Source organism: Aythya fuligula, chromosome 5 (assembly GCF_009819795.1).
Source record: "Aythya fuligula isolate bAytFul2 chromosome 5, bAytFul2.pri, whole genome shotgun sequence".
Classification (NCBI taxonomy): Eukaryota; Metazoa; Chordata; class Aves; order Anseriformes; family Anatidae; genus Aythya; species Aythya fuligula.
This window is the reverse complement of record NC_045563.1, coordinates 19,935,927-19,961,425: the sequence shown is the minus strand read 5'-3', so window position 1 is coordinate 19,961,425 and position 25,499 is coordinate 19,935,927. Positions and strand designations below refer to the sequence as shown.

Below are 25,499 nucleotides of genomic sequence, written 5' to 3'. Positions count from 1 at the left end.
CGCAGCGTCCCCGGCTGCACGGGCAGCCCGCTGCTGCAGCTGCGGCAGGAGTGGTGCTTCAACCCCAACACCAAGGTACGGCCGGGGGGCACGGAGGGGGGCACCGGGAGCTGCCGGTGGGCGAGCTGCCAGCCCCAGGGGTCCCGCTGCCGGCAGGCGCTGAGCAACGGGCTGGACGCCGTGGCAGTGCTCTTCTGCCTGCTCGAGTTCTGCACGGCGGTGGCGGCGCTGGCCTTCGGCTGCTCGGCTGTCAGGCGCCACAGCTACACCCGCATGGTGAGCGGCGCCACGCGGCCCCTGCGCCCGCCGTGTCCCCCACGGCCTGGGCATGGCCTGGGCATGGCCTGGGCACGGCCTCCTCCGCCTCTGCCCCACAGGCGCTGTAACAGGACCGGGAACGGGCCCACGGAGCAGGAACGGGCCCACGGAGCAGGACCGGGCCCCACGGACCAGGCCCAGGCCCCACGGAGCAGGCCCAGGCCCCACGGAGCAGGCCCAGACTCCGAAGCCTCAGCGGAAGCCCCTCGGGACCCCCAATAAACGCCCCCCCAACCCCCAGCCGCCGCCTCGCGTCTCCCCGTGCCCGCGGGGGGGCGAGCACCGGGACGGTGGTGGTGGTGGTGGTGGAGGGGGGGGTGAAGCCGCTGCCCGGCACAAACATGGCGGCCGCTGCCCGGCACTAAGATGGCGGCGCGGTAGGAGGAGGGCGGTGTTGAGGTCGGGGGGGGTCGCTCTGCCCGGCACCAAGATGGCGGCGGGAGGGCGGAAGGCGGCGTCAGCGCGGAAGCAGGGCGCGCTATGACGTCATGACGCAGCGCCGCCGGGAAGGCGCCTCGTGGAGGATGGAGCGGGACGGGGCGGCGGCGGCGGCGGGGCCCGGGGGGGAGGCCCCGAGCTCGGCCCCAGCGCCCGGCACGGCCCCGGGCCCGGCCCCGCGGCGCCGCAAGGCCGCCAAGAAGCGGAAGGAGGCGGCGGTGGCCGCCATCCCCCGGGGCAGGCCCAAATCGGGGCGCGTGTGGAAGGACCCCGGCAGGAAGAGGTGCGGGCCGCGCCGGGGGCACCGGGCTGCGGGGGGGGGGCGGCCCCGCCCGGCCCCGCCCGGCCCCGCTGCCCGCACGGCCCCGTGTCCCCGGCAGGTTCTCGCTGATGGTCCGGGACAAGCCCCTGCGCGCCTCCTGGGAGCGCAAGGTGAAGGAGCGGCAGGAGAGGAGGCTGGTCCGAGAGCTGGCGCGGCAGCTGCAGGAGGGGAAGCAGCGGCAGCGCGAGGTAACGGGGCTGCGGTGTGGGGTGCAGCCCCTCTGGGGGCGCACGGCGAGCTCTGAGCGCTGCCAGGCTGCGGGCAGAGGCTTCTGGCTCTCCTCACTGCACGGTGTCGCCTCCGTGCCCGTGCCCTGGGCTCGGGGCTGTCGTGGCAGAGCTGTCCCACAACCCTCGGTGCGGCCAGGCAGGGCACCAAGCCCCCTGCCCCACTGTCCTGCCACGTGTCCTGCCAGCTGCGAGTTGCTGGCGTGGGCTAAACTCGCTCAATCAGCTCAGACCTCGTGCCAACAGCTCGGCTTCGTGCAGTGGGTTTGGTGCACGTGCTGCTGTAGCTGTGCAGCTCCCTGGCTGGCAGCTCGGCTGCGCCGTGGGCCAGCGCTGGTTGGGGTTTAAGGGTGGAGGGTGGGAGCTGCAGGGCTGGTTTTGGTGCTTCGCCCGCAGGAGAAGAAGCGGCGGCGGGAGGAGAACCTGAAGCGGCGCCTGGAGAACGAGCGGAAGGCGGAAATTGTCCAAGTGGTGAGTCCGGTGGGAAGAGGCCTGGGAGCTGCGGGTGGTGGGGTGAAGATTATTGCCTCCTCCCTGCCGCGGGAGCTGGAGGAGCCCGGAGACGTTCCCAGGAGCATTAGGCTAAGCTGCAGTGCCTTGCCACCTGCCTGACAGCTGCCTCTTCCCCTCAGATCCGGAACCCGACGAAGCTCAAGCGGGCGAAGAAGAAGCAGCTGCGGCGGGTGGAGAAGCGGGACACGCTGGCCGCGCTGCAGAAGGCGCCCGTGCGGCACAAAGCAGCCACGGAGTGAGGCCAGGGCACCGGGCGGCCGGGGCTCTGCGGGTCCCGCGCCTCTCTGGGGCCTCGGTGACGGACAGACAGCAGGACGGAGCTGGGGGGGTCACGCGGGGCTGTGACCTGCAGGATCCAGCTGCTGCATCCCCCTGCCTTGTGAAGCCCCAGGGTGTTGCTGGTGCCTGGGGATGGACGGAGATCTGCTTCAGCTGCCCAAATTTGCCTTTTCTGTATAAAAACAAAGAGGAACTGCTTTGGGCTCGCCTCCAGTGGCTCAAGGGAAGGCTGGCATCTCTCTGCTGGTCTCCCTCTGTCTTCCCAGGGTTACAGAGAACCACAACCCCTTGTCCCTCAAGGCTCCCCTTCCTCCAGGAGGGGGTCTTCCCCCCACAAGAACAAACACTGGGGTGGGGGCACCTCTGCTGTGCTGCAGAAGTTGGAGAGGGGCCGCATGGGGCAGTGCAGCCTCCTGCTGCCTCTCTCAGGGCATTGGGGTGGGCTGGGGGACAGCAGGGAGGGGGGAGGAAGGAAGGGGCTTGGGGCTGGAGATCCACGTGTACCTCTTCGTGTTTGGGTTTGGTTTTCTTGCCCTATCATAGGATCATAGAGTTGGAAGGAACCCATCAGGATCATTGAGTCCAACTCCTGCCACCACACAGGTCTGCCCAAAAGTTTAGACCATGTGACAAAAAAAAAAAAAAAAAAAGTTTAGACCACAGGACTGCTCCCTCCAGCTTTCGCTTATGCTGATGTTGTAGCTGTGGGACTGGGCCAAGACTTTTAGCTGTTCCATTTTATTCCTCATACTGTGTGTGTGTGTAGAAGCACTTCAAATGCACCTCCCTACTCACAGCACCTTGTGGAGCCGACCAAAGGACCTCACTGGCACCCAGTCCCTCTGATAATAGTGCACCGCCCATTAACTCAGCACCAGCATGCCTGGTTTTCTCCTCTTCCCCTTCCAGCTCTAGTTTAAAGCCCTATCCACCAGCCCTGCCACCTCCTGAGCCCAAATCCTTACCCCTCTCTGAGAGAGGCGCATCCCACCTGGTGCCAGCAGGCCTGGCGTCACCTAGACCTTCCTGGGATCGAAAAACCCGAAATTCTGTCAGTTGCACCAGTCCCAAAGCCACGTGTTCACGTGGTGAGCCCGCTTGGCAGCATGGGCTGCCTTGCCTTAGGCACCCGCTCCAACCAAAGTAGCTTTCGTCTACTTAATTGCTCTGACTGTGGTGTTCCAGAGCCTCACGCCTGTTAGATAAGGGTGGATGGGGAGGTGGGCAGGGACAGGGCTCGCCTACCACCGCCAGCAGGAACCTGCCTCCATTCCCCCCCCCGTGGCCTGGGTCCCCTCCTGGTGCCTGGTGGGATGAGACGGCTGCAGGAGAGCGGCGAGGGGCCCTGCCTGTGCTGTTTGCTGCGCTCCTGGTCGCAATAAATCTGTTCCTGCTCCTGGCTGCGCCTTCTGCCCGTGCTGAACCGAAGCACTGCGGCTGGGCGGAGTGCTGGGGGGGCAAGCCAAAAGCTCCCCCAAAGCAGAGGGAGGGGAATTGCGCAGCGCCCATGGAGGGGGAGCACGGGGAGGGGTGAAGGACCCTCCAGGAGCCGTGGGGCGCGGCGGAGCCGAGGGTCAGCGTCCGGGCGGGCAGCGCTCCCACTGCTTCCTGGGTTAATGATTGACGAGACCGCGTGGGGCAGGGTGGGTGGCAGGCGCTGCCTCTCCCAGCCGCCTGTCCCAGTGCCCGACACCAGCCCAGGCTTCGCTTGTGCATGGTAAGAGGGAGCTCGGAGCCCGTCCCTGTGGTTTTGGGGCTTGTGAGTGGCTTCCCAGTCGTGCCGTGTGGGTGAGCGCAGCCCCTCGTCCCTGGGCAGGGCTGGTGCCGGGGCTGTGCGGAGCTCCCGGCTCTGCCGTGGCCAGGCTGAGCTGAGCAGAAGCTGCGTGGAGCTGGGGGGCTGGGACCCTGACACCAAAGCTCACCCGCAGCCCCTCTGCCTCGGCCGGTGCCGGGGACGAGGGGTCAAGGTGAGCGGGGGGGACACCGGGGGTGACGCACGGCGCCTCTGCCCCCAGGTCCACCATGGTGGAGGTGACGGTGACACCGCAGTCCTCGCTGGCCGACCGCGCGGTGCAGGTGGTGGTGCGGGGGCTGTCCCCCTCGCAGCTGGTCACCCTGCGGGCCTGGCTGACGGACGAGCACGGCGAGCGCTTCCAAGCCCGCGCCTTCTACCGCGCCGACGAGGCGGGCGAGGTGGATGCCGCCCAGCACGCCGCCCTGGGGGGCAACTACGCCGGCGTCTGGCCCATGGGGCTCTTCTGGTTCCTGCAGCCCGACAGCCTCTTCCGACGGCTGGTGAAGCGCGACGTGGCGGGCAGCCCCTTCCTCGTCCACCTGGAGGTCTTTGACGGGCTCTGCCTGGTGACGGGGCCGCAGGACAAGCTGCTGGCCTCCTGCACGGCCGAGCGGTGGTACGTGGGCCCCGGCGTGCAGCGGGTGCCCATCCGGGAGGGACGGGTCCGGGGGGCCCTGCTGCTGCCTCCAGGTGAGCACGGGGGCGCCCCCAGACCCAAAGGGTCTCCGGGCCCCCACCCCGGTGGCTCGAAGCTGGAGAAGAGCTTGGGGGGTCCCTCCCCGGTGTCACCCCCGTGGTGACGGGTCCCGTGCTGCCCCACAGGGCCAGGTCCCTTCCCGGCGGTGATTGACCTGTTTGGGGGTGCGGGTGGCCTCATCGAGTTCCGTGCCGGGCTGCTGGCCAGCCGGGGCTTCGCGGTGCTGGCGCTGGCCTTCTTCGCCTACGATGACCTGCCCCGCACCCTCACCCAGCTGGACCTGGAGTACTTCGAGGAGGCGGCCAACCTGCTCCTCCAGCACCCCAAGGTGAGTGCTGCGGGGCGGCGGGTGGCCCCTGTGAGTGGGGACGTCCCGGGGACTGGGGGTGTCCCCTCCAACGAGGCTGTCCCGTGAGCAGGGATGGCTTCCTTGTGCTTGGAGATGGCCGGGTGACTCCAGTGTGCTGGTGCCCAGGGACATCCTGGCTCTGGGGACATGCTGGTGGCCAGGGGACACCGTGGTGACATCCCACGGGGCGAGTGGTGCCACCAGGTGCTCCCTCTCCTCTCCCATTGTAGGTGCGAGGCCCGGGCCTGGGCGTCGTCGGCGTGTCCAAAGGGGGCGAGGTGGCCTTGGCCATGGCCGCCTTCCTCCCGCAAGTGGTGGCCACGGTGTGGATCAACGGCACGGCCTTCCTGCACGGCAACCCGCTGACCTACAAGGGCCTCCACATCCCCCCCATCCCCTACTACACCGAGCGCATGCTCTTCACCGAGCTGGGCGCCATGGACAACTCGGCCATCTTCGCCGACCCGCGGGACCCCGCCTGCAGCGCCTCGGCCATCCCGGTGGAGAAGATCCAGGGGAAGGTCCTCTTCGTGGTGGGGGAGGCCGACCGCAGCTTCAACAGCAAGCTCTTCGCCCAGCTGGCCACCGCGCGCATGCGGCAGGACGCCTACCGCCTGCTGTCCTACCCGGGGGCCGGCCACCTCATCGAGCCCCCCGGCTCGCCCCTCTGCAGCGTCTCCAGCCTGCGGGGCAGCCCCCGGCCCGTGGTGTGGGGCGGGGAGCCCCAGGCCCACGCCAAGGCGCAGGAGCACTCGTGGCAGGAGATCATCCAGTTCCTGGAGCTGCACTTGGGCCCCGCCGCCTCCATCAAGCTGTGAGCCCTGCAATAAAAGCGCCCTGGGCACCGACCCTGGGCCTGTGTGCTCCTGCAGTTGCTGACCGAGCACTGCGCTGCCACTCGTTAAGGTTTAATGAGGCTGATAGCAGAGCGGCCATGGCTCAGCCCTTTGTCCTGGGCGTGGGTGCGCTGAGCTGGTGGGAGCTCGGGCCTGTTGGAAAGGGATTTTTCCCCAGGCGATGCTCAGGAAGCCGTCTGGTGGACAGCAGAAAGGGGCAGGGGCGTCCGCTGCTCTGTGGCCACAAAAAAACCCAAAGCCTTCCCCAAAAAAGGTGAAAACCAAGCGTGCTTCCAGCCTGCTTTGTGGGGCCGGCTGTCTCCATGGAGCTGCACTTTATCACCCTGCAAGGGGGAATGATGCCCCGTGGGTGCCCGGCTCCTGCAGCTGGGGCTTGGGGGCTGAGCGCCAGGAGGGAGCGGTGGCTCCGGGGCTCCTTGTGGTGCAGGACAGTGGCTGCCAGAAGCAGAGCTCAAACCCCAGCATCGTAGCTGGCAGCAAAGAGCTGCCTGCATGGGGCTGGAGCAGGGCTGGGACAGGTCTGGAGCTGGCTGTAACCCCAAAGCGGGTGCCGGTGTCGGGGTGATGGAGTTTAAGTTCCAATAAGGGCAGGACCCAGAAGGGAAACTTGGACGGGGGCCTGGGAGGGGAGCGTGCAGAGGGAACCCACGAAACGCTGCCGTCAGCAGCGACCCGAGGGGAGCGAGGTCCTTCCCTGCACTGCGGGGCCGAGCAGCCCTGCCCGTGCCCCTCAGCCTGGGCAAAACCCAGTGTTCGTGCCCCGTCCATCCCTTGGTCACGCCACGGGTCCTGCCCTGGGCACCCCAGCACCACGAGGCTCGGCAGGGCCAGCGGTGCCACGCAGGCACAGGGGCAGCCACGGGAGGTGAGGGCAGAGCCGAGGGGTGGCCGGTGGGGACCCCTGGCCCTGTGCCCTGCTGGCAGCAGCAGTCTCGATTCCCCATTTGCGGGAGCAGTTCTCCTGAGCCCTGCAGCAGCGGGGCACGGTGCTCTTCCAACGACTTTCGGTTCCCCCGCAGCACCACAAGCGGGGCAGGGCGAGGGCGAGCGGCAGCCCGGGGGATCAGGGCACAACCCCCCCTTGGGCTTTGCAATGGGGGGGCTGTGTCTGCTCCCCTCAGCGCCCCAGGAGCGTGCCAAGGACCCCACGGTGCTGCTGCAGGAGCTGGGCGTGCCACAGGAGCTTTGGGCACCGCGACCTGGTGGAAGAGGTTCCTGCTGTGGGGCTGGGTGGTCTTTATGCATCCCTTCCAACCCCGACCCTTTGGAGACGCCCCCACCTAGACGTGCTCCTGGTCCCATGGCCAGCAGGGCACCTGATGCCACCGCTGTCACCGTCACCTGGTGCCAGACCCCGCGCCCTGCGGCACGGGAGGAGGAAGGAGCCCAGCGGTGCCCGCGTGGTGCCGCTTCGGTCGCTGCTCTGGGTCCAGCTTCGCATCCTGCCGCCACCGAGTCTCGGTTCCCCGTTCGCGGGGCCGCGGGACAAGCCGTTCCTTTGAACAACTTTCGCTTCCCCCCACCGCCCTGCCATCGCCCTGGCGGGCTGTGGCAGCGGGGTCGTGCTGGCCTGGGAACCCCGGGAAGGGCTCGTCCCCCGTGTGGGGCAGGAGGCACCGTCCTGTCCCTGCCGGTCATCTGATTGCCCCCCAGCCCCATGGATATAAAGGTACGGCCCCGCCGCTGCCCCACGGAGAGCCCCGCGCTGCTCTCAGCACCGCCATGGGCTGGAGCCTCTCCTTGCTGCTGCCGCTGCTGCTGCTGCTGCCCGCGGGGCCGCGCTCTGCCCTGGCACTCCTGCAGTACCGCTACGACTGCGGCGACTACGGCATGCAGCTGCTGGCCTACGCCTCGCGGGGCCGCGCCGTGCGCTTCAAGGTCGTGGGTGAGTGGGGAGCTCAGGGACCCCGGTGCCGTCCCGACGCCAGGCTGAGCCACGTGGCTTCTGTGGGGTTTGGGGGGTTCCCTGCGCATCCCCGGGGAGCATCGCGGCACGGTGCTGTGCACCAGGATGGGGCCAGCAAGGGGATGTGGGTGCAGGGCCACCTGACGTCCCCCCTCGGCACCCCCGCAGATGAGTTTGGCACCCACTTTGAAGTGGCCAACTGCTCCATCTGCCTGCACTGGCTCAACAGCGGGGCGGACGGCGCGTTCGTCTTCTCCTCTGGCTACGAGGGCTGCCACGTGCTGGTCAAGGTGAGGCCGCGTCCCGCCCCTGGGGTGCCCGGTGGGGCAGGACAGGGGGCGTGACGGCCCCTCCTGTGCCCCCCCCACAGGATGACCGCTATATTCTGAGGGTGCAGCTGGAGGAAACGCTGCTCAGCGGGGTGGCGGTCGCCTCCTACGAGGTGAACATGACCTGCCCGCAGCCGGCCAACTACGAGACCGTCGCTGCCACGAGCCTGCGTGGCCAGCTCGAGCCCGTTCGGGGCAACGGCGTCCACCAGAGCCAGGCTGAGGTCCTCGTCCCCCAGGCTGGCCTCCTGCAGCACGTATCCCAGTCCGCCCTGGCTGTCCCTGGCCCCCAGCTGCCCCCCCGGCCCCCCAGGGACCAGGTTCACCCCGTGGCGCAGACACAGCCAGCTCTGGGGCTGCAGCGCCAGCCCAGCCTCGGGCTCCCGGGGCTCCAGCCCCAGAACCAGGCAGGAGCAGCTCGCCCCCTCAGCCAGCCCCAGCCAGGCTTCATTCGCCCGGCTCTGCAGCCCCAGAACCAGCACGGGGCGGTGCACGCCGGGGGGCAGAGCCGCCTAGGCCTCCTTCGCCCGGGGCTCCAGCTCCAGAACCAGCCTGGGCTGCTGCACCCAGGGGCGCAAACCCAGACGGGTCTCCTTCGTCCAGGGCTTCAGTCCCCAAACCAGAACGGATTGGTGCACCCTGGGGGGCAAACCCAGACGGGAATCCTTCGCCCGGGGCTTCAGTCTCCAAACCAGAACGGATTGGTGCACCCTGGGGGGCAAACCCAAACCAGTCTCCTTCGCCCAGGGCTTCAGTCTCCAAATCAGAATGGATTGGTGCACCCCGGGGGGCAAACTCAAACCGGTCTCCTTCGACCAGGGCTTCAAACCCAAAGCCAGAACGGATTGGTGCACCCCGGGGGGCAAACCCAAACCAGTGTCCTTCGCCCGGGGCTTCAGCCCCCAAACCAGCCTGGGCTGCTGCATCCAGGGGTGCAAACCCAAACCAGTCTCCTTCGCCCAGGGCTTCAGTCCCCAAACCAGAACGGGCTGCTGCACCCCGGGGGGCAAACCCAAACTGGTGTCCTTCGCCCGGCGCTTCAGTCCCAGAGCCAGAACGGACTGGTGCACCCTGGGGTTCAGACCCAGCCGGGTCTCCTTCGCCCGGGGCTCCAGCTCCAGCACCAGCCTGGGCTGGTGCCCCCCGGCCTGCAGCCTGGCTCGGTGCACGCCGGAGCTCAGACGCAAGCCGGCTTTTCACGCCCAGGGCTTCATCCCCAAAGCCAGGCGGGCTCTGTTCTCCCCAGCCTTCAGTCCCACGCCCACGCTGGCCTCCTCCGCCCCGGCCTCCAGAGCCAGGCAGGGCTGCTGCAGCACGGCCAGCCCCGACCGGGGCTCCTGCGCCCAGCCCTTGCGCCTCGGCCGGGGCTGGTGCACCCGGGGCTGCAGCCCCAAGCCCAGCCGGGGCTGCTCCACCCTGGCCTTCACCCCCAGCCCGGTCTGCTGCGCCCCACGGCTCTCTTCTACCCCTCGGCAGGGGCAGGTGGGTCGGGGGGGTGGGCAGGGGGCTGTAGCCAGGGCGGGGGCATTGCTGGAGGGGCTTGGGAGAGCAGGGGGGTGCTGAGGGTGGGCAGGGGGGATGCTTGGGTGGGAGGACACTAGGGTGGGTAGGGGATGCTTGCACAGGAGATGTTTGGGGTGAGCAGGGGGGTGTTTGGGGTGAGTAGGAGATGTTTGGGGTGGGCGAGGGGATGCTGAGGGTGAGTAGGGAGATATTTGGGGAGGGCAGAGGGGTGCTCAGGATGGGCAGGGGGTTGCTGAGGGAGCCCCCTCCCAGCCCCCTGCCCTCTTAGGCATGCAGCTGACGCGGGAGCAGTGCCAGGTGGCAGCAGGGCGTTTGTCCTGCATGGCCCCGCAGGGCCGCGATGCCTGCCTGCAGGCGGGGTGCTGCTACGATGACACGGACCGTGCAACGCCCTGCTATTACGGCAACACAGGTAGGGGGCTCGGGGGGGGTCTCCCCGTCACCTACCAGTGCCCCGCGGCCGCTGCCTTGCCCGTAACCGGTGCCGCCGCGTGCCGCAGCCACCGTGCAGTGCCTGCCCGAGGGGCACTTCGTGCTGGTGGTGCCGCGGGGCCTCTCCGTGCAGCCCTACAACCTGGACAGCGTGCGCCTGGCCAGCAGCACCCAGCCCGGCTGCCAGCCCGCCCAGACCACCGAGGCCTTCGTCATGTTCCACTTCCCCGTCACGCAGTGCGGCACCACCGTGCAGGTTGGGGATGCAGCCCCCGGGGCTCTGGGGAAGGGAGGTGGGCGAGGGGAGCCCGACACACACACACACACACACACACACACGTGTCCCCCCCAGGTGATCGAGGACCGGCTGATCTACGAGAACCAGCTCATCTCCACCATCGACGTGCAGCCGGGTCCCCGCGGCTCCATCACGCGGGACAGCGTCTACATGTAAGGAAGGGGACGTGGGGTGGGGGTGTGAGGCATCAGGACCCCCCCGACACCACACGGCTCACCCCGACGGTCCCTCCCTGCAGCCTCCATGCCCGCTGCATCTACAACGCCAGCGAGCTGCTGCCGCTGCGCCTGGAGGTGGCCGTGCCCCCCACCGCCGCCCCCATGGCGCAGCCGGGCCCGCTGCGCCTGCAGCTGCGCATCGCCACCGGTGAGCGGCCCCGCGGAGCCCCCCCGGCTGCCCCCCTGCCCACCCGCCGAGGGCCGCAGCCCGCTCAGCATCGTGTGGTTCCGCAGATGAGAGCTACGGCGCCTACCACGCGGAGGGCGAGTACCCCCTGGTGAAGGTGCTGCGGGACCCCATCTACGTGGAGGTGCGGCTGCTGCAGAAGACCGACCCCAACCTGGTGCTGGTGCTGCACCAGTGCTGGGCGGCCCCCAGCACCGGCCCGGCGGCCGAGCCCCAGTGGCCTCTCCTGGTGGACGGGTGAGCAGGCGGGGAGAGGGTGGCCGGGGGGAGTTTTGCCCGTCCTGACCCCGCGCCCCCTCCCCAAGGTGTCCCTTCGCTGGGGACAACTACAGGACGCAGCTGGTGCCCGTGGGCCCCGCCTCGCCGCAGCTGCCCTTCCCCAGCCACTACCAGCGCTTCGTCGTCTCCACCTTCGCCTTCGTGGACACCCCCTCCATGGCGGTGCTGGAGGGAGAGGTGAGGGGTGGGGGTCCCCGTGCTGTAGGGGTCCCCTCGCTCTGCGGGACACGGAGCAATTTGTGATCTGTCCCCGCTGCTCGCAGGTGTACATCCAGTGCAGCGCCTCCGTGTGCCACCTGGCGCAGCCCGAGCCCTGCCGGCCCTCCTGCCAGCTGGCTGTGCCCTCCCGTAAGTTGGGCTTGGTGTGGGGAGGGGCCTGACCACCCCTGGCTGTCCCCCACACCAACCCTCGTGATGTCCCCTCCCCAGGAGCCCGCCGGGCAGCGGGGGACAAGGGGACAGCGAACGCCGTGGGCACGGTCACCTCCCAGGGCCGAGTCGTCTTCCCCAAGAGGCCTGCGGCGGGGAGAGGCTGAGCCCTGCGCTGCCGCTTCCCTGGGGCACGGGCTGCCCTTTTCCTCCTCCTCAACCCCAAAAAATAAACCAAAGGAGAGCAGAGCTCTGGCTGCAGGCTGGCAGTGCTTTGTCTGGGCTCCGTTGCAAAAGAAAAAGGCTGAAGCCTTGGAGCTGCTGTGGCCACGCAGCCTCTGCCCCCTGCTCACGGCCCCTCCGGCAGCACAGAGCCGGGGGGGGAGGGAGGGGAGCACCCCCAGGCCCCTGCTCGCCCCCCGCCCTGGCAGCAGCGCGCCCCTCCCCAGCAGGCTGAGCGCTGCTAAGGTGAATAATTCTTTATTTCCATCCTGAAACTAGTAACTGCTTACAAAACCTGCACAGGGTCCCCCTCCCTCCCTCCCTCCCTCCACACGTGCCCCCCACGAACTCCCACCCGCGCACGCTGGGCGCATCGCTCACAGCCACGGCAGAGAACCCAAAGCCTGAAAGACAAACACCAAAACTGGAAAAGGAGAAAACCCAAACAACAAATCCATGAAGCACGGGGAGGGCGACATCCAACTAACTTCCCCTCTCCACCAGCTAGAGATGGGGAGCCTAAAGGAGTAACGAAACCCCCTCCCTCCCTCCCTCCCTCCCAACCCCCCCGAAACCCTCCCTCCCCACCCCAAACCCCAGCGCTGCAGCGGGAGCTGCCGGCCCCGGCCCCGGGGCTACAGGCTGTAGAACTTGAGGCTCCGGTCCATGCCCGTGGAGGCGATGAACTTGGCGTGGTGGCCGAAAGCCACTCCTGTGGTGAGGCCGCTGTGCTCTGCGGAGGGAAGGCAGCAGAGGGGTTAGGGTTAGGCCGGGCCGAGGCGCTTTCCCTCCCGCCCTCAGCCCCGCGCCCCGCACCGGTGAAGTGGAGGATTTCCGTCCACTGCTTGCAGATGTAGATCTGGACGTCCGTCCCGCCCAGCGCCAGGTAGGTGCCGCTCTGGTCAAAGATGAGAGACTTCACCTGGGAAGGAGAGGGGGGAAAAGGCTTCAGGACACACCCGGGGAGCTCCAGCTGCTCCCCTCTGCCCCAACACCCCTGTGGCACCTCCACCTCGGGCTTCCCAGAGCGCGTCAGCAGGGCTGGGGTGGCCAGCAGCGGCCCAGCAGGCTGCCAGAGGGGAAAAGGGACTGCCACGCACCTCGAAGTTATTGTCCAGCTGCAGTGTCTTGAAGTTCTTGAGCTTACGCAGGTCCCAGAGCTTGACGGAGGAGTCGTCTGCAGCTGTGGCCAGGTAGTAGCCGTTCTCGGAGAAGGCGATGCTGGTGATGGGGCCCGAGTGCCCCGGGAAGTTGGCCACATTGGTGCGTTCCTGGGGACAGGAGGGTCAGACACGGGCTGCTGGCAGGGAGACGCTGCCTCGGGGAGCAGCTTGGGCAGGAGAGGGACAACAGCCCCCAGGGGACAGCGAGAATTTGCACGTGCAGGGATGAGGAAAGCCCCAGGGACACTGGAGAGCAGATCCCTGCACCTCTCGCTCTGCCCACATAGCTCAGCCCAGGGCAGATTGCACAGTCGGGCTGCTGCAGAGCTAAAATGGCCCAGCGAGCCGGCACAGAGCACAGAAAACAGCAGGAGCTGCCCCTGTGCCGGGGCTCCAGCACAGCACAGCCGCTGGGCACCGAGCCCACCACACCGCTGACTCCCCACCCCCTGCGTACCCCTGGCCAGCCCTACCTTCAGATCCCAGATCTTGATCTGAGAGTCCATCGTCCCTGTCCCAAAAATGAGCCCGTCCGGGTGGAACTGGGCGCAGGTGAGAGCTGCAGAGAAACAGGGAAACAGCAGAGGGCTGAGGAGGCTCTGTCCTGGGACAGCCCTTCCACCAACAGCCCCCAGACGAGTTCTCCCATGCTCCGAGAGGCCACAAAATACCACTCTGCACGGTCACGGAAACCCCCCCCGGGTGGGCACACTCAGCCTTACCACAGCCAGAGCTCTCGTCTGTCACCTTGGTGAGGACACGGCCGGTCTGGATGTCCGAGAAAGCCCAGTACTGGAAGGGAGGAACAGGGTGCTGAGCACACAGCGACAGCACGGGGGGTCTGCATGCTCTGAGCTAGGTCCGGGCCTCACCTGGTCATCAGAAGAGCTGAGCAGGTAGTCACCCGTGGCGTGCAGACTCAGCCCGGTCACGGAGCCCTCGTGGGCACGCACAACCTGCACGCAGGAGGCGTTGGGCACGGACCAGATCCGGATGGTAGCATCGGGAGAAGCCGAGAACACCAGCTCCTAAAGAGGGGCGAGGCAGGAAGGTTAACACCAAAGCACCGCCGGGCTTCTGTCTGAAAGCTGCTAAAGGCAGGATCTGGCCAGGGAAAGACACGGGGTGCACGATCCGGGCAAGTCTGGCCACGAAGGAAGAGGCCAGAAGGGGCAGCAGCGCACCTGCGAGGGGTGGAACACGACGCTGGTGACCTTCTTGGAGTGGCCCTTGAGTGTCGCCAGGATCTGCTCTGAGCTCTTGTCGAAGACGATGACGTTTTTATCAGCCCCGCCTGGAAAACACAGCGGGGAGCTGGGAGAGATGCAGCAAGGCCAGCCGCGTCCAACATCTCCCTGCTGCTCCCGGAGAGCCCTGCCCTGGGAAGCTTTGCCGTGAGCTGAGAGAATTCCTCACGCCTCTTTGCGACCCCCTCAGCCCCCAGAAGCACAAAGCCCTGCTCCCAAGCAGCCGCGGGCTCTCTGTTGCCACCAGATTCCCCGTGACATGGAGGCGGCTCCCTTACCGGTGAGGATCTTGTTGGTGTCGGAAGGACAGAGGTCCAAGGCCAGGATCCCCGGGATGCTGGCACTGTGCAGCCCCTGCACGATGCAGAAGGATGCCAGGTTAGTGCTGCGAGCAAGAAAATGCTCCACAGGGAACAGAGAGGGCCCTGGGGGGAGCCCAGGGTGCTCTGATTCAGCTGTAGGAGCCCGTACCACGTGCACCCCAGCACAGATCCCCGTGGGAAGAGCCACGACCCTCTGCTAGCTCTGCCCAGCAGCAGACCCATCACCTTTTGATGCTGCCAAGCACGTACCCAGCAGCAAGCAGAGTGTTTTTGAGTGCCCATCCCGCATCGCAGCACTCACCACGTGCGAGGCAACCTGCCGGTACTTGCTGAGCTCCTCCGGCTTCACCAGCTCCTCCGGAACCGTCTTGCCTCTCTGCAAAAGGAGAAGGGCGCAGGGATGAACACCTCAGGACACGTCACGTCCTCGCTTCCGCAGTGTCTCGGGAGCAGGAGGGGGCTGCTCACCTTCTTACGCTCCGTGGTCAGCACCGTGGCCTTGTCTTGAAGCTGCAAAACAAGAGGACAGCGGCTGCAGCCTAGGCTGGAGAACTAGGCGCAGGGGCAGGCTGGAGAACAGCCACCGAGCTCTGCAGCGGCACAAGCGGCAGGGCCTCACCTTCTGGATGATCTCGGGGGTCATGCCGGCGAGCTCGCCCAGGTCCATGGACTCCCCAGCTCCCTGTGAGGCACAGAATTAGTTATATGTGGGAAGGGAACACCGGGGAAAAGCGCAGAGCGAGGCAGAGGGGACTCACCGCCACGTTGGGCTGGGAGGACGGCACGGTCTGGGGCACGATGAGGCCGGCCTGAGGTTTCAGCGTCGCCAGAGCTGCGGAGGCAGAGGAGCGCCGTGAGGCCCTGCCCTGTCTCCCCGAGGCTCACGGCCGCCCTCCTTTCCCCGTCACCTTCTCTGGCGGCGGTGACCTCCTTGGTGAGCCGAGCGATGACGCGGCAGGCGGCGTCGTGCTGGTAGAGCGCGTGGGACAGCTCCTGGCGCGTGGTCTGCAGCTGCTGGCGCAGGGTGAAGCTGTGCAGCATGACGGCGTCCTGCCGGGACGGGGCACGCTCAGACACACGCACGCTCAGCCCCGTTCCCGGCCCCCGCTCCCATCCCCGGGCTGCCACTCACCCACTCATCCTGCAGCGCCTTCAGGATGGCCGGGATGCTCGTGGCAGACGGCGGCTTGGGCCGGATCGGGTGGGCGACTGCCGACGGGACGGCACGGGGAGGGGGGGGGTCAGCCGCCTCCTCCCCGCCCCGCAGCCCCCCCTGCCGTGCCCACACCGGGCGGTTCGTCCCGGTGCAGCCCCCGTGCGGCCGGGCTCAGCCCCGGTGGCCGCCGTTACCCTTGATGTCGATGAGCTGCTCCTCGGACAGCGGCTGGTTGTTGACCGGGTCGGTGCCGTTCTCCGCGATGTACTTCTCGATCAGCCGCCGCTCGTAGACGTGGTTGGAGACGGGCGAGACGCACGGGTGCTCGGGGACCTCGTTGGAGACTGGGGGGGAGGCCGCGGGTCACGGCGCGGCACTGGCGCCGCCCCCGGTACCGAGCGCGGTCCCGGCAGGGCCCAACCCCCCCCCCCGGTGCGCCCCGCGCTCACTGGAGCAGATGAGGGCCATGGCGGGCCCCGCGCTGCCGCCCCGCTCCGCTTCCGCCTCCCGCTTCCGCTTCCGGTCCCGGTGTGTCGGGGGGGGGGCGCGCGGAGCCCCTCCGCCGCTCCCGCCGCCTCACGCGGGCTCCGCCGCCGGAAACGGAAGCGCTCCCGGCGTGCCCCGCGGCGGGGGGCGGGGCCGCGGAGGCGCTCCGGACTACAACTCCCATGGTGCCCCGCGGCTGGGGGGCGGGGGGCTGAGCGCGCGCCCCCGCAGCGCCCCCGTGCGGCGGCGGGGTACGGGGGGGGGGCACGGGGCGGGGGGGCACGGAGAGATTGGGGGGGGGCGGGGGGGGCTGATTGGGGAGGGGGGGGGCAAGGGGGGGCTCGGGGGGGGGGAAGGGGAGAGCGGGGGGGGCGGGAGGAGGGGATTTGGGGGGGTGTAGGGGGGTGTGGGGGGGGGGTTAGGGAGGGATTGGGGGGGGTAAGGGGGGATTTGGGGGGGGCCAGGGGGGGTTATGGGGGATTTGGGGGGGTTACGGGGGCATTTGGGAGGACTTGGGGGGGTTACGGGGAGATTGGGGGAGGGTAGGGGGGATTTGGGGGGGTTACGGGGGCATTTGGGGGGGGGAAGGGGGGTTATGGGAGACTCGGGAGGGTTACGGGGGCATTTGGGAGGATTTGGGGGGGTTACGGGGGCATTTTGGAGGATTTGGGGGGGTTACGGGGGGATTTGGGGAGGGTTAGGGGGGATTTGGGGGGGTTACGGGGGCATTTGGGAGGATTTGGGGGAGTTTTGGGGGGATTCGGGGGGGTTATGGGGGATTTAGGAAGGTTAGGGAGGGATTTGGGGGTTTGTGGGGGGATTGGGGGGAGTCAGGGGGGGACTTGGAGGGGTTAGGGGGATTTGGGGGGGTTACAGGGGAATTTGGGGGGGTTAGGGGGGTGTTCGGGGGTGTTGGGGGGTAATGGGGACGCTTGAAGGGTATTTTGGGGGGTGGGGGGGATAAATGGGGGTGTACACTGGGGGGTAATAGGGGGTTGTTTTGGGGGGGTTAAGGGGGGGTTATATTGGGGTGCTGGGGGTCTGGCAGAGGGGTGGGGGGGGTCACACCAGGCACAGGGGGGGGTCCTGGGGGGGAGCGGGGACACGTGGTGGGCACGGGGGGCGGTACGGGGGGGGCACAGCCCCTGCTGCCCCTGCTGCCCCCCCCCACGGTGCTGCTCCCCGCAGAGCCCCGGGGCCAGAGGCAGCGCCGGGGATGGGGGGCGACACCGGGGGGAGCCGGGCCCTGCTGGGGGCCGCGCTGCTGCCGCTGCCCTGGGCCCCCTCGCTGGGGGCGGCGGCGGCGGGGGGGGGCCCGGAGAGCTTCGGGAGCCCCCCAGCCCCCAGCACCGACCCGCTGTGGCGCCTGGGCCACGCCGCCTGGGCCACGCTGGAGGGCTGGCTGGGCCCCGAGCCGCTGCGGCTGCTGGCGGAGGTGAGCCCCACACCCCTTTGTTGGGGGGTTACGGGGACGCGGAGGGGGTGTCGCCCCCCCCAAGACCCCAAGCACCCTGTTTCCCCCCCCCGCAGGGCCTGGCCGCCGTGCTGTGGCTCGTCTCCTCCGCCATCTCGGCCGCCCTGGCCGTGCTCAGCACCATCGCGGGGGACATCCTGAGCGCCTGCGGCCTGGGCGGTGAGTCTGGGCTGGGGGGGGGGGGGGGGGCACCCCCAAACGACCCCCGCACGCCACCAGCACCCCGCCGACCCCGTTGTTTTCCCCCCTTCCAGGGGCCGGGCTGGTGCGCGGGGCGGCGCTGGCCCCCGGCGAGGTGCAGCGGGTGCTGCTGTGGGGGCTGGCGGCGCTGGCGGGGGCCCGGCTGCTGCCGCGGCTGCTGGGGCTGCTGCTGGCCCCGCTGCGGCCGGCGCTGCGCTGCCTGAAGCTCTGCTGCTTCCTGGGAGCCTTCCTCCGCGTGGCGGCCGCCGAGGGCAGCAGCCCCACGGCGCAGGCGGCGATGCTGCTGGGGCTCTGGGGGCTCTACCTGCTGCTGGGGGGCGGCGGGGAGCAGCCCCCCGGCCCCGAAGCGCGGCTGGAAGCCGCCGTCCGCAGCCTGGAGTGGAAGGTGGAGGAGCTGTGCCGCTGGCACAGGTGGGGGGGGGCCCAGAACCGGCAGGAGGAGTGAGGGGGAGCAGTGTGGGGGGGGCTGCGTTGCCCCCCTCCCACCCCACCCACGTGTGGGACCCCCCGCTGCGTGCGCCCCCCCCAACCCCGCTCGCCCCTTCCGCCACCCCGCGTGTGGCCGGTGACCCCGTGGGGCAGGCGCCGTCCCGGCAGCCCCCGTCCCGCTGCCCCCCAAAGCTGGGGAGCCGCTCGCCGTGCCCCCCCCTCAGTGCCTTCACCGAGCCCACGCTGCTTTGTCCCCCAGGGGGCACGCCGGCAGCCCCCAGCCCCTTTTGCCCACCAAGGAGCAGAGGGGGCAGCCTGTCCGTCCGTCCATCCGCCTCCGGAGGTGGCTGTGGGGTGAGAAGGGGACCCCAAAGATGGGTGCCACCCCCCCCGTGGGACAGCGGCCGTGCCCCACGCTGCCGGCTCGGTTTTGCAGCTGCTTGTTGAGTGGTTTTGCTGTGCGGTGCCAAATAAAAGAGTTTCACAGTGTCCTTGTGCTGCCTGGCCCACCCCGTGGGGAAGGGGGGAGCGCTGCGGGGTGCTCGGGGTGCTCGGGGTGCCTGGGGGGGACACAGAGGACACTGGGGACGGTGGCAGGCTGGGACTGGGAGGTGCTGGGGCAGCGCGCGCTGTCCCCGTGTGTTTGCTGAGGCGGGGAGCAGGGGGATGCCCGTGCCAGGAGCCGGCCCCGCTGCCCTCTGCATGTCCCTGCGCTGGGCCCCCTCGGCCCCCCTGCTTGCCCCCAGTGTCCCCAGCTCTCCCAGTGCCCCCAGTGTCCCCAGTTCCTTCAGTGCTTCCAATCCCCTCAGCCCTTCCATTCCACTCAGTGTCCCCAGTGTCCCCAGTTCTTCCAGTGCCCCCAGTTCTCCCAGTGCCCTCAGTACCTTCAGTCCCTCCAGTGCCTCCAGTCCCTCCCAGTGTCCCCAGTCTTTCCAGTGCCCCCTTCTCTTCCAGCGTGCCCAGTCCCCCCAGTGTCCCCCATCCCTCCCAGTCCCTCCCAGTGCCCCCAGTCCCTCCAGTGCCCCCAGTCCCCTCAGCCCTTCCCATTCCACCCAGTGTGCCCAGTACCCCCCAGTGCCCCCAATTCTCCCAGTCCCCTCAGTCCCTGCAGCGCCTCCAGTCCCTCCCAGTCCCCCCCAGTGCCCCCCACCCCTCCCGGCCCCCCCAGCGCCCCCTCCCGCCGGGGGTCCCGGTGCTCCCGGCGCTGCGCACCCCGGCGGGGCCCCGGTGCAGGGAGTTTAGGACCCGGCGGGGCGAGGCGGCGCCGGTGCCGGTCCCGCCCCGGCCCCATTGTCTGGGCGCGGAGGCGGAGGGACGGCAGCGGCGGCGCCGTTCGCACGGACGCGCCGCGGAGCCCTCCCGGCCCCGGTACCGGCCCCGGTACCGGCCATGGCCCCGGCCCCGGGGGCCCGCCTGGCGCTGCTGGCCGCCGCCCTGCTCGGGGCATCAGGTGAGCGCAACGGCACCGGGCACCGGGCACCGGGCACCGGTACCGGCACCGGCATCCCGTGATCCGCGCCCTCCGGCATCTCCCCCCCCGGCTCTCCCGGGAGCCGCCGGGAATCCGCTCCCGGCGCCGCACCGGCACCCAGCGGGGCTTCCCCGGCGCGGCGCCCCCCGCCCCTTCTCACCGCGTTCCCCGGGATCCAGCCGGCACCGGCGCCGTGCGACCCCCGGGATCCCGCTGCCCCGAGCCCGGATCCCACCCTGCGGGACCCCGCGGCGCTCCCCCAGCCCCGGGGGGGCTCCGGCACCAGCGCCCGTGGGTCCCCACCTCGGGGCACCCCCGGGGGGGCGGCACCGGCCCCAGAGCGGAGCGCAGGGGTAGGGGCTGCGCTCCCCACGTCCCCCCGTCCCCGAGGCCGGTGACAGCCGTCCCCGTCCCTGCAGCGAGCGGCGACTGGGCCCCCCCGGAGCCCGTGTTCCTGCCGGCGGAGCTGGAGGTGCTGGCGGTGCCCGAGCACTACCGGCTGCAGCGGGCGGACGGGGACCTGGCCGCCAACACCTCCCTGCGCGCCCGCACCGAGACCTTCCTGCTGCTGCCGCACGGCTCCAGCGCCCAGCCGCTGCTCCGGGCGTCCTACACACCCTTCAGCACCCGGCAGGTAATGCCCGAGCCCCCCTCCCAGCCCCCTGCAGCCCCCGGGGCTGTTGGGACCCCGCCAGCATCGCCGTCTGTTCCAGGAGGTGCCCGCCGAGAGCCCCCCGGAGAAGGAGGGCTGGGCTGTCCGTGCCGTGTCCCTGGAGAGCGCCGTGTCCCCGGACGAGCCCGTTGCCCGCGTCCTCTTCCACCTGCGGGGCCCCGACTGGCTGCCGGGGCAGCGGGAGCCCCCCGGGGAGCGGGACTTGCCCTGCGTCACCCTCCATGCCCACCACCGTGGCCGGGTGGCGCGGGGCGCCTGCCGCCTGCAGGTTGGTGCTGCCCACCGGGGCTGGGGTGGGGAGGGGGCTGCGGGACCCCCCTTCGGCTCCCCCCCTTTCCTCTGAGCCTGCTTATCCCCCCCCCAGGCTCCTCTGGGCGTCTGCGTGGTGGAGCTGGAGATCCCCCCCCGCTGGTTCTCCCCGGCGGCCCCTGCCCCCCGTGCCCCCCTGGAGCCGGCTGAGCTCCACTACGGCGTTTTGGGGCCGGGGGCGTGCGGCCGTGCCGGGGGCCGGGGGGGGATGGACACGGGGCCACGGGAGGCCCCGCGGTACCTGGGGCCGCTGGAGCTGCGCGTGGCAGCGCCGGCACGGCGGCAGGAGGTGCGGCTGGATGAGCGGGTGCTGCTGCGCGTCCCCGACGCCACGCTGCGCCCCGGGCAGCGCTTCGCCGCCACCCTCGCCCTGCGGCACAACTTCACCGCCCAGCAGCTGACGCTGCGGTGAGACCCCGCGTGTGGGATCGGGACTGGGGGGCAGGGGTCAGGGGGGACACGGCGTGACGCATCCCGTGGCCCCCCCACGCCTTGTCTCCCCAGGATCAAGGCCAAGAAGGGGCTGCTGGTGGTGGCGGCCCGACCCGGGGACCCTGCCTGGGCCGTCCAGCTGGAGCGCACCCGCGGCCCCAAGCACTGGACGGCTGTGGTGACGTGCCGGCGGAGCGGGGACGCCCACGGGGACTGGAGGTAGGGGCAGCAGTGCTGGGGGGGCTTCTGCGTGGCACCCAGTGTAGCCCAGTATGGCCCAGCTGGGGCATGGGGACCCGTGCGTAGCGCTGCTCCTATCCCAGTATGGCCCAACAGGGGGGCTGGAGCTGTGGGATAGCCCCCATTCAAATCGTAGGTTGCAGGACAGCTCCATCCCAGTAGGTCCCAGTAGATCCCGGTTGGGGTGGCGGGTGGCCCCACCCCAGTAGCTCCCAGCCAGGGCCACGACTTCGCAGGGCGTCGGAGGCGGTCGAGTTCCTGCACCTGGACCTGGCCGTGGAGAACGGGACGGGGGGGCTGGCGCCGGCGCGTCCCCTCACCTGGCAGGTGGAGTACCCCGGCCAGGACCCCGAGGCGCAGAAGGACAAGCTGGTGTGGGAGGTGCAGGTGTCGGAGCGGGACGTGCGCGCCCTCGTCCCCTTGGTGCAGGTGGGTGCCACCCCGGTGCCCGTGTCCCTCCCCGTCCCGTCCCTGCCTTGCGCGGCGCTCTCAGCCCCGCTCTGCCCGCAGGAGCTGGAGCTGCTGAACACGGCCCCGCTGACCGGCGTCCCCCGCGCGGTGCCGGTGACGCTGGTGACGGTGGAGGCAGGGGGTGGCGTGGCCGAGGTGACCGAGCCGCTGGGCTGCGAGTCGGCCGACAAGCAGGTGCTGCAGGTGAGCGGGGTCCCGGCCCCCCTGGCACTACCCCCCAGGGGGCTGGCAGCCCCCTGCCCCTCCGTGTGTCCCCTCCGCAGGTGGCAGACAGCTGCGACGCGGTGTTCGTGGGGGGCAAGGAGAGCCGGGGGGCGCGGGGGGCAAGGGTGGACTTCTGGTCGCGCCGCCTGCACGCCTCGCTGCTCTTCACCGTCTGGGCCCCGCTGCTGCCGCTCCGCATCCAGCTCGGCGACACCACCCTGGAGCAGGTGCGGGGCTGGCGCCTGCCCGGTGCCACCGAGAGGTGAGAAGGTCCCAACCTGCTGTCACCAGCCACCGCCGTGGCGTGGGCCCGGAGGGAGCTGGGAGCAGGAGGAGGTGCCGAGCCCCACGGCACTCGTGCCACGTCCTCCTGCTGCAGCCCCCTGCCCCGCAGAGCCCCGTGGGGCTGGTGCTGGACATGTCCCTTGTCCCTTTGTCCCCAGTGCTGACGGGGAGGCGGATGAGCCCGGGGAGGAGGCTGAGCGGCGGGCGCGGGGCTGCCGGCCCCAGTACCAGCGCACGTCGGTGCGGTTCCTGGCGCACTTCGTGGCGCACCCGCGGGACGGTGGCCGTCACCTCTCCTACCTGCCCGGCCCCGAGTGGCTCCTGGATGTCACCCACCTGGTGGCTGGCCGGGCACGTGTGCAGGACCCCCGTGTGGCGTCGCTGGAGGGGGACACCGTGGTGGTCGGCCGGGAGCCCGGCATCACCTCCGTGGAGGTAGGCACGGGGCGCACCGTTCGGGGCAGCGTGGGGCTGGAGGGGTGGCGGTGCTGGGGCTGGGGAGGGGCCTGACGAGGTGCCCCCCGTGTCCCCAGGTCCGCTCCCCCGTCTCGGACTCCATCCTGGGCGAGCAGATGCTGGTGGTGTCGGAGGAGAAGGTGACGGTGACCGAGCTGCGTGCCCAGCTGGTGGCGGGGCTGGCGCTGGCGCTGCGGACGGAGCCGGGCCACCCCGGCGTGGTCACGGCCACCTGCCAGGCCACGGGCTCGCTGCGGACCCCCAAGCAGGTGAGGGGGGTGCAGCGGGGAGGCGTGGGGGTGCTGGCGGTGCCCGGAGCCCCGCTGCCATCCCCGGCGTCCTGGCAGGAGGCGACGCTGTCCGTCTGGCTGTCCTTCTCCGACGGCACGCTGGCCCCGCTGGAGCTGTACGGCTGGCAGGACGTGGCGCTGGCCGTGGCCTCGCAGGACCCTGCCGTGGTCACCGTGGCGGGGGGCTTGCCCGGGGCCCCCTCCTGGCGCCCGAGGGTGCTGGCGGAGGGGCCGGGGCGGGGGGCCCTGCTGCAGCTCAGCCTGCACCCCCCGGATGCCTGCCGCCGCGGCCGGCACCGGGCGGCCGCCCTGGCCACCGGCTCTGCCTGGCTGGAGGTGGGGGCTGCCCGGCGCGGGACCCCCCCCGGCAGCCCCCGGCCCCCCGCGCCCTTCCCGCGGGCCGAGGGGGCCATGTCGGGGGAGGCGGTGACGGCGGGCGGTGAGCCCCGCAGGAGGAACCCCGGCGGCGTGGGCCCGGCCTCCACCAAGCTGCAGGGGCTGGGGTCTTCCTCGGAGGAGGAGGAGGAGCAGGGGGAGGCAGGCCGCGGGCGTGCGGGCAGGGAGGAGGAGGAGGAGGAGGAGGAAGAGGAGATGGTGAAGGCCCCGGCGCGGGTGACCGACCTGGAGATCGGCATGTACGTCCTGCTGGGCGTCTTCTGCCTGGCCATCTTCATCTTCCTCGTCAACTGCATCTTCTTCGTGCTGCGCTACCAGCAGAAGGAGCCCCCCGACGCCGGGGCCGCCCCCTCGGCCCCCCAGCCCCACAACTGGGTCTGGCTGGGCACCGACCAGGAGGAGCTGAGCCGGCAGCTGGACCGCCAGCAGCCGGAGCCCCCTGCCCCGCCGCCCCCCCAGCTGGGCACCGAGGCCGGGCGCTGCTGCTGCGGGGACCCCCAGGTGCCCACCGCGGGGTCTCCCCCCGCAGCCCCGCCGCCGGCCGGCACCCCCCCGGCCCGCAAGGAAGGGGCTGCGCCGGGGGGCGGCCGGCGGAAGCGTGTGGAGTTTGTCACCTTCGCGCCCCCACGGGCCCCCGAGGAGCCCCCCCAGCCCGCCCCCAACGTGCAGTCCATCCTCGTGGCCAGCGAGGACGACATCCGCTGGGTGTGCGAGGACATGGGGCTGCGGGACCCCGAGGAGCTCAGGAGCTACATGGAGAGGATCCGGGGCAGCTCCTGACCCCGGGGGCAGCCCCAGCCCACCCCCCCTCCCCGAGCTGGCTCTGCCCTACGGGACCAGCCTCCTCCCTGTCCCCATCCCTCCTGGTGGCCTGAGCAGGGACACCGGAGGGCCTGGCCCCAAGGCTGTTGGGGTGGCAGCCGCCCACCCCGCAGCATCCCTCCTTGGGGGGGGTGGGGGTCTCCTCACCCCGGCCCCGCCGTGGTGCCGGAGGGCGCGGGGAGGCTGCGGCCCGCCCCTTGCTGTGGGTCTCATTGCGACGTTGTGTTCATAGTGCTGATGATGAGTCCTGTGGTCCGACCCGGGGAGCGCCCCATGCCCCCCTCTCTCCCACCCCCCCCACTCCCCGGCCACACGTCCGTTTTGTATCCATACCGCTGTGGGATGGGGCCGCTGCGGGGGCCTGTTATTTATGGAAGATTTTTAATTCTGACGTTGTTACAAAAATAAAATATTTAAAAAAGCCGAGCCGTGCCCGTGCCGTGGTGTTGCTGGAGCGGGCGGGGGCTGGGGGTGCGTGGTGGCTCCCCCAGGCACAGCGGGGCCGTGAGGACAGCCACGGGGCCCTTCACCTCCTCCGGCTCCTCTCCTCCCAAGCCCAGGGGCTCAGATGGGGGGTGAGGGGCTGCGGGTAGGGAGGTGAAGCTCCGACCCCCGTGGGTGCCTGCCCACGGCCTCGCCAGCACCCACAGAAAACGGTGGAGGAGGAGGGAGCCCCGCACGGAGCTCTTTCACCCCAGGGTGCTCCCAGAGCCTGGGGGGACCCCTCTCACCCCGTGCTGCCCATCCCAGCTCCCTGGACCGTGGGGAGGTTGGGATCTGTGCAGCATGGCTCCCACGACACCCTCACCCTGGGGGTCCCGAGCGCGACGCGGTGCGGCACTGTGCGGTCCCGCAGCGCCCTGGGCATCTCCCGAGGCACGGTGGGGACCCTGCGAGCACGTGGCGAGGTCCCCGAGCGAGGGCCACCTCCGTCGTCCGCCCCCGGGGTGCCGCTTCCCCCCGGGGCGTGCGGCGGTTTGCTGTGGCAGGATGGAGCCACCCCCACACCCAGCCCCGGGGTGCCGGGCTGGCTTCCTGCACACCTCGGCCGGGCACGGTGCGAGCCGAGCGGCGGCGGCACGGGGGTCACGGCCCCGGCAGCGGGAAGGGGGCAGCGCCATGGGGCTGCCCGGCAGCCGGTGAGGATGGAGGTGCTGTGCCTGCTCGTGGCGGCTCTCTGTGCCGCGGCTCCCGGACCAGGTATGGCGCCGTCCCCGGCCTCCCCCCCTCAGCCTCCTCTGCGTGCCGGGGGTGTCACCGGCACCGCTTCGGGTGCGGCGTGGAGTGAGGGTGCTCTGCAGACGTGGCCTCCTCGCCCTCCGCGAGGTGGGCGGCAGGGTCCGAGGCTCGCCTCGCCTCGCCACATCCCTGCTTGGGGGCTGTTGAGCTCGGGAACCCCAAAGGTGCTCCCT

General features: G+C 70.3%; 6 protein-coding genes across 6 annotated transcripts; 5 read left to right on the top strand and 1 right to left on the bottom strand.

The window, feature by feature from the left end:
- The first annotated feature begins 806 nt into the window (after positions 1-806).
- CCDC86 (coiled-coil domain containing 86) lies at positions 807-2,294 on the top strand. The gene is made up of 4 exons (XM_032187944.1): positions 807-1,039; positions 1,137-1,266; positions 1,702-1,776; positions 1,938-2,294. The coding sequence occupies exons 1-4, from the start codon at positions 807-809 to the stop codon at positions 2,055-2,057; spliced, it is 558 nt and encodes a 185-aa protein (XP_032043835.1). The 3' UTR covers positions 2,058-2,294.
- A 1,825-nt stretch (positions 2,295-4,119) lies between these two features.
- Positions 4,120-5,756, top strand: LOC116490259 (acyl-coenzyme A amino acid N-acyltransferase 2-like). Its single transcript, XM_032189290.1, has 3 exons — positions 4,120-4,582; positions 4,715-4,917; positions 5,169-5,756. The coding sequence occupies exons 1-3, from the start codon at positions 4,120-4,122 to the stop codon at positions 5,754-5,756; spliced, it is 1,254 nt and encodes a 417-aa protein (XP_032045181.1).
- A 1,761-nt stretch (positions 5,757-7,517) lies between these two features.
- ZP1 (zona pellucida glycoprotein 1) lies at positions 7,518-11,504 on the top strand. Its single transcript, XM_032189017.1, has 11 exons — positions 7,518-7,680; positions 7,870-7,991; positions 8,072-9,512; positions 9,796-9,966; positions 10,055-10,242; positions 10,339-10,436; positions 10,523-10,650; positions 10,737-10,926; positions 10,995-11,145; positions 11,232-11,316; positions 11,398-11,504. Exons 1-11 carry the CDS (start codon positions 7,518-7,520, stop codon positions 11,502-11,504), a joined length of 2,844 nt encoding a protein of 947 aa, XP_032044908.1.
- A 654-nt stretch (positions 11,505-12,158) lies between these two features.
- Positions 12,159-16,033, bottom strand: PRPF19 (pre-mRNA processing factor 19). Its single transcript, XM_032188372.1, has 16 exons — positions 15,898-16,033; positions 15,643-15,792; positions 15,425-15,501; positions 15,201-15,342; positions 15,051-15,124; positions 14,912-14,974; positions 14,761-14,802; positions 14,594-14,668; positions 14,248-14,323; positions 13,907-14,016; positions 13,595-13,750; positions 13,445-13,514; positions 13,196-13,281; positions 12,660-12,830; positions 12,376-12,481; positions 12,159-12,292 (listed from the first exon to the last, which is right to left on the bottom strand). Exons 1-16 carry the CDS (start codon positions 15,914-15,916, stop codon positions 12,195-12,197), a joined length of 1,515 nt encoding a protein of 504 aa, XP_032044263.1. The 5' UTR covers positions 15,917-16,033; the 3' UTR covers positions 12,159-12,194.
- A 1,117-nt stretch (positions 16,034-17,150) lies between these two features.
- On the top strand, positions 17,151-18,112 carry TMEM109 (transmembrane protein 109). Its single transcript, XM_032187942.1, has 3 exons — positions 17,151-17,369; positions 17,465-17,567; positions 17,663-18,112. The coding sequence occupies exons 1-3, from the start codon at positions 17,151-17,153 to the stop codon at positions 18,052-18,054; spliced, it is 714 nt and encodes a 237-aa protein (XP_032043833.1). The 3' UTR covers positions 18,055-18,112.
- Positions 18,113-19,349: 1,237 nt separating this feature from the next.
- On the top strand, positions 19,350-24,510 carry TMEM132A (transmembrane protein 132A). Its single transcript, XM_032187941.1, has 12 exons — positions 19,350-19,488; positions 19,929-20,143; positions 20,223-20,450; positions 20,547-20,899; positions 20,996-21,142; positions 21,400-21,592; positions 21,674-21,817; positions 21,898-22,100; positions 22,282-22,558; positions 22,657-22,848; positions 22,927-23,205; positions 23,389-24,510. Exons 1-12 carry the CDS (start codon positions 19,428-19,430, stop codon positions 24,043-24,045), a joined length of 2,949 nt encoding a protein of 982 aa, XP_032043832.1. The 5' UTR covers positions 19,350-19,427; the 3' UTR covers positions 24,046-24,510.
- Positions 24,511-25,499: the final 989 nt, after the last annotated feature.

Bases quoted from the DNA above. Each gene is read 5' to 3' on its own strand.
- CCDC86 (XM_032187944.1), top strand. From the start codon at position 807: ATGACGCAGCGCCGCCGGGAAGGCGCCTCGTGGAGGATGGAGCGGGAC. The intron at 1,040-1,136 runs GTGCGGGCCGCG...TGTCCCCGGCAG, and splicing joins AAGGACCCCGGCAGGAAGAG to GTTCTCGCTGATGGTCCGGG. The intron at 1,267-1,701 runs GTAACGGGGCTG...CTTCGCCCGCAG, and splicing joins GGAAGCAGCGGCAGCGCGAG to GAGAAGAAGCGGCGGCGGGA.
- LOC116490259 (XM_032189290.1), top strand. From the start codon at position 4,120: ATGGTGGAGGTGACGGTGACACCGCAGTCCTCGCTGGCCGACCGCGCG. The intron at 4,583-4,714 runs GTGAGCACGGGG...GCTGCCCCACAG, and splicing joins GGCCCTGCTGCTGCCTCCAG to GGCCAGGTCCCTTCCCGGCG. The intron at 4,918-5,168 runs GTGAGTGCTGCG...CTCCCATTGTAG, and splicing joins TGCTCCTCCAGCACCCCAAG to GTGCGAGGCCCGGGCCTGGG.
- ZP1 (XM_032189017.1), top strand. From the start codon at position 7,518: ATGGGCTGGAGCCTCTCCTTGCTGCTGCCGCTGCTGCTGCTGCTGCCC. The intron at 9,967-10,054 runs GTAGGGGGCTCG...CGCGTGCCGCAG, and splicing joins CTGCTATTACGGCAACACAG to CCACCGTGCAGTGCCTGCCC. The intron at 11,317-11,397 runs GTAAGTTGGGCT...TCCCCTCCCCAG, and splicing joins CCAGCTGGCTGTGCCCTCCC to GAGCCCGCCGGGCAGCGGGG.
- PRPF19 (XM_032188372.1), bottom strand. The intron at 15,502-15,642 runs GTAACGGCGGCC...TCCCGTCGGCAG, and splicing joins GCAGCTCATCGACATCAAGG to TCGCCCACCCGATCCGGCCC. The intron at 12,293-12,375 runs GTGCGGGGCGCG...TTCCCTCCGCAG, and splicing joins GGAAATCCTCCACTTCACCG to AGCACAGCGGCCTCACCACA.
- TMEM109 (XM_032187942.1), top strand. From the start codon at position 17,151: ATGGGGGGCGACACCGGGGGGAGCCGGGCCCTGCTGGGGGCCGCGCTG. The intron at 17,370-17,464 runs GTGAGCCCCACA...CCCCCCCCGCAG, and splicing joins CGCTGCGGCTGCTGGCGGAG to GGCCTGGCCGCCGTGCTGTG. The intron at 17,568-17,662 runs GTGAGTCTGGGC...CCCCCCTTCCAG, and splicing joins GAGCGCCTGCGGCCTGGGCG to GGGCCGGGCTGGTGCGCGGG.
- TMEM132A (XM_032187941.1), top strand. From the start codon at position 19,428: ATGGCCCCGGCCCCGGGGGCCCGCCTGGCGCTGCTGGCCGCCGCCCTG. The intron at 19,489-19,928 runs GTGAGCGCAACG...CCGTCCCTGCAG, and splicing joins CGCCCTGCTCGGGGCATCAG to CGAGCGGCGACTGGGCCCCC. The intron at 22,101-22,281 runs GTGAGAAGGTCC...CTTTGTCCCCAG, and splicing joins CTGCCCGGTGCCACCGAGAG to TGCTGACGGGGAGGCGGATG.